Here is a 1,753-nt window from a genome sequence, read left to right on the forward strand (position 1 = left end):
TAAGGTTTGATCTTGCACTTCAGCTCAAGGACCTCAAAGCAGCTTATGAGCTGGCACATACAGCACAAGTTAGTTAGAAGACATAATCTTTCTCTCTCTTTTCTGTGTGTGCTGTTTCTGCCTATTCCTTCCATTTCATATTACCCTTGCTCCTCCTCTTCCTTCCCCAGGCTGATGAGAAGTGGAAGTCATTAGGAGAGCTAGCAATGACACAGTGTCAGTTTGGTTTAGCCCTAGAGTGCCTCCATCACGCTAAGGACTACAGTGGTCTCCTACTACTAGCTACTAGTGCTGGAGATGCTGGTACCCTAGCTAAACTAGCTGAAACTACATCTGAAGCTGGAAAGAATAACATAGCTTTTACTGCTAACTTCTTACTAGGAAGGTTTGTAACTTTGTACATCTACATCCCTTTTCCTTTCATTCTTAACTCCTGTTTCTATTAATAGATTGGAGGTGTGTCTCGATATTCTCATTTCAACTGGTCGATTAGCTGAAGCTGCTCTCTTTGCTAGAACATACCTACCAAGTCAGATATCAAGGTAAGGCAATGAGTATGATCTACATTTTTAGTATTTTTACCCTCTTTTGTCTTTCTTTTAGGACAGTCAAATTATGGAAAGAGAACTTATCTAAAGCCAACACGAAAGCTGCTCAAAGTTTAGCCGACCCAACAGAATATGAGAACCTTTTCCCCGAGCTCCAGTCTGCCCTCAAAGCCGAAGACTTCATCAAAGAAGAGAGAGAGAACCTTCCGCCGGCTTCAGAGTACCTCAAAGCAACAGTGAGTCATATGACATCATATTGCATCACATGGCATCATTTTACATCATATATTTTATCTACAGCCGGTCGGTGATCGTAATGTTATTGAGGAGATGTTATCTGGTCCTGTCCGTGCTCCTGTTAATAATGGTGATGGCGATGTGAGTGGGTGTGGTTTTGGGTGTGGCTAATCTTGTGCTTTTGTTTTTTCCTAGGAAATAAATTTAGATTTAAGCGACGAAGATCTGCAAGATGTTGACACAGAAGTAAGCTAACCTACTCCTTGATCAAAATTTTAACACTTAACTCTTTTTTTTTCTTGTTTTCTCTCCGTTGTTAGGGTATCAATCTTGATGATGAAGAGGATTTGCTAGGAGACTAACTTTAAACTGTTTATTTAATTATAATAATAAAAGAAATAATAATAATTGTGTTATTATTATTGTTATTGTTATTATAGGTGAACGAGGATTTTAAGTGTTTATTATTATTATTTCCTTTTCTGCTTTTCTTTCTCTTTTTTATTCATTTTCATTTGCTTGCTTGCCTCTCACACCTTTTTCCAAAACTAAAGCCATTAGTTGTTAATTAACCATTTATTTATTTATAACTGGACTGAGCATGCTCAGAACTTTATGGCTCCAAAGAGAATCTTTCAGAACACGTGTTAGAAGATGTCTGATAGTGGTTCTTTGTTACAATGCTTTTGGGACCTTTCCTCTTTAGAAGAGGCGGCTAGACTCTCAGCTGCTCAGAAAATTATATCAATTCTCGAGGAATCTCGAGTAAAAAATATATTTTAAAATTTATTTGTATCTTAATTGATATAATTATTAGGAGACTGACTCGTTTCAACAAGAGATCAGTTATTGTCTCACTCGTTTGGTCTCTGGTCTAGCTTCAAACAGGAAAGGTGCTCGTCATGGGTACTTCACAGTGCTATGTGAGGTGGGTGTGGTTTTGTTGCCATGGTAACTTGATTTTTCCT

The 1,753-nt window shown here is 37.9% G+C and overlaps 1 protein-coding gene across 1 annotated transcript; it reads left to right on the forward strand.

The window, feature by feature from the left end:
- Positions 1-6: 6 nt before the first annotated feature.
- On the forward strand, positions 7-1,229 carry LOC105316035 (coatomer subunit beta'-like). Its single transcript, XM_011410829.2, has 7 exons — positions 7-68; positions 171-385; positions 450-542; positions 604-784; positions 849-926; positions 981-1,031; positions 1,106-1,229. The coding sequence occupies exons 2-7, from the start codon at positions 207-209 to the stop codon at positions 1,145-1,147; spliced, it is 624 nt and encodes a 207-aa protein (XP_011409131.2). The 5' UTR covers positions 7-68; positions 171-206; the 3' UTR covers positions 1,148-1,229.
- The last annotated feature ends 524 nt before the right edge of the window (positions 1,230-1,753 follow it).

Source organism: Amphimedon queenslandica, unplaced genomic scaffold, assembly GCF_000090795.2.
Source record: "Amphimedon queenslandica unplaced genomic scaffold, v1.1 AMPQUscaffold_5833_Cont22205, whole genome shotgun sequence".
Classification (NCBI taxonomy): Eukaryota; Metazoa; Porifera; class Demospongiae; order Haplosclerida; family Niphatidae; genus Amphimedon; species Amphimedon queenslandica.

Bases quoted from the DNA above. Each gene is read 5' to 3' on its own strand.
- LOC105316035 (XM_011410829.2), top strand. From the start codon at position 207: ATGACACAGTGTCAGTTTGGTTTAGCCCTAGAGTGCCTCCATCACGCT. The intron at 785-848 runs GTGAGTCATATG...TTTTATCTACAG, and splicing joins CAGAGTACCTCAAAGCAACA to CCGGTCGGTGATCGTAATGT. The intron at 1,032-1,105 runs GTAAGCTAACCT...CTCCGTTGTTAG, and splicing joins TGCAAGATGTTGACACAGAA to GGTATCAATCTTGATGATGA.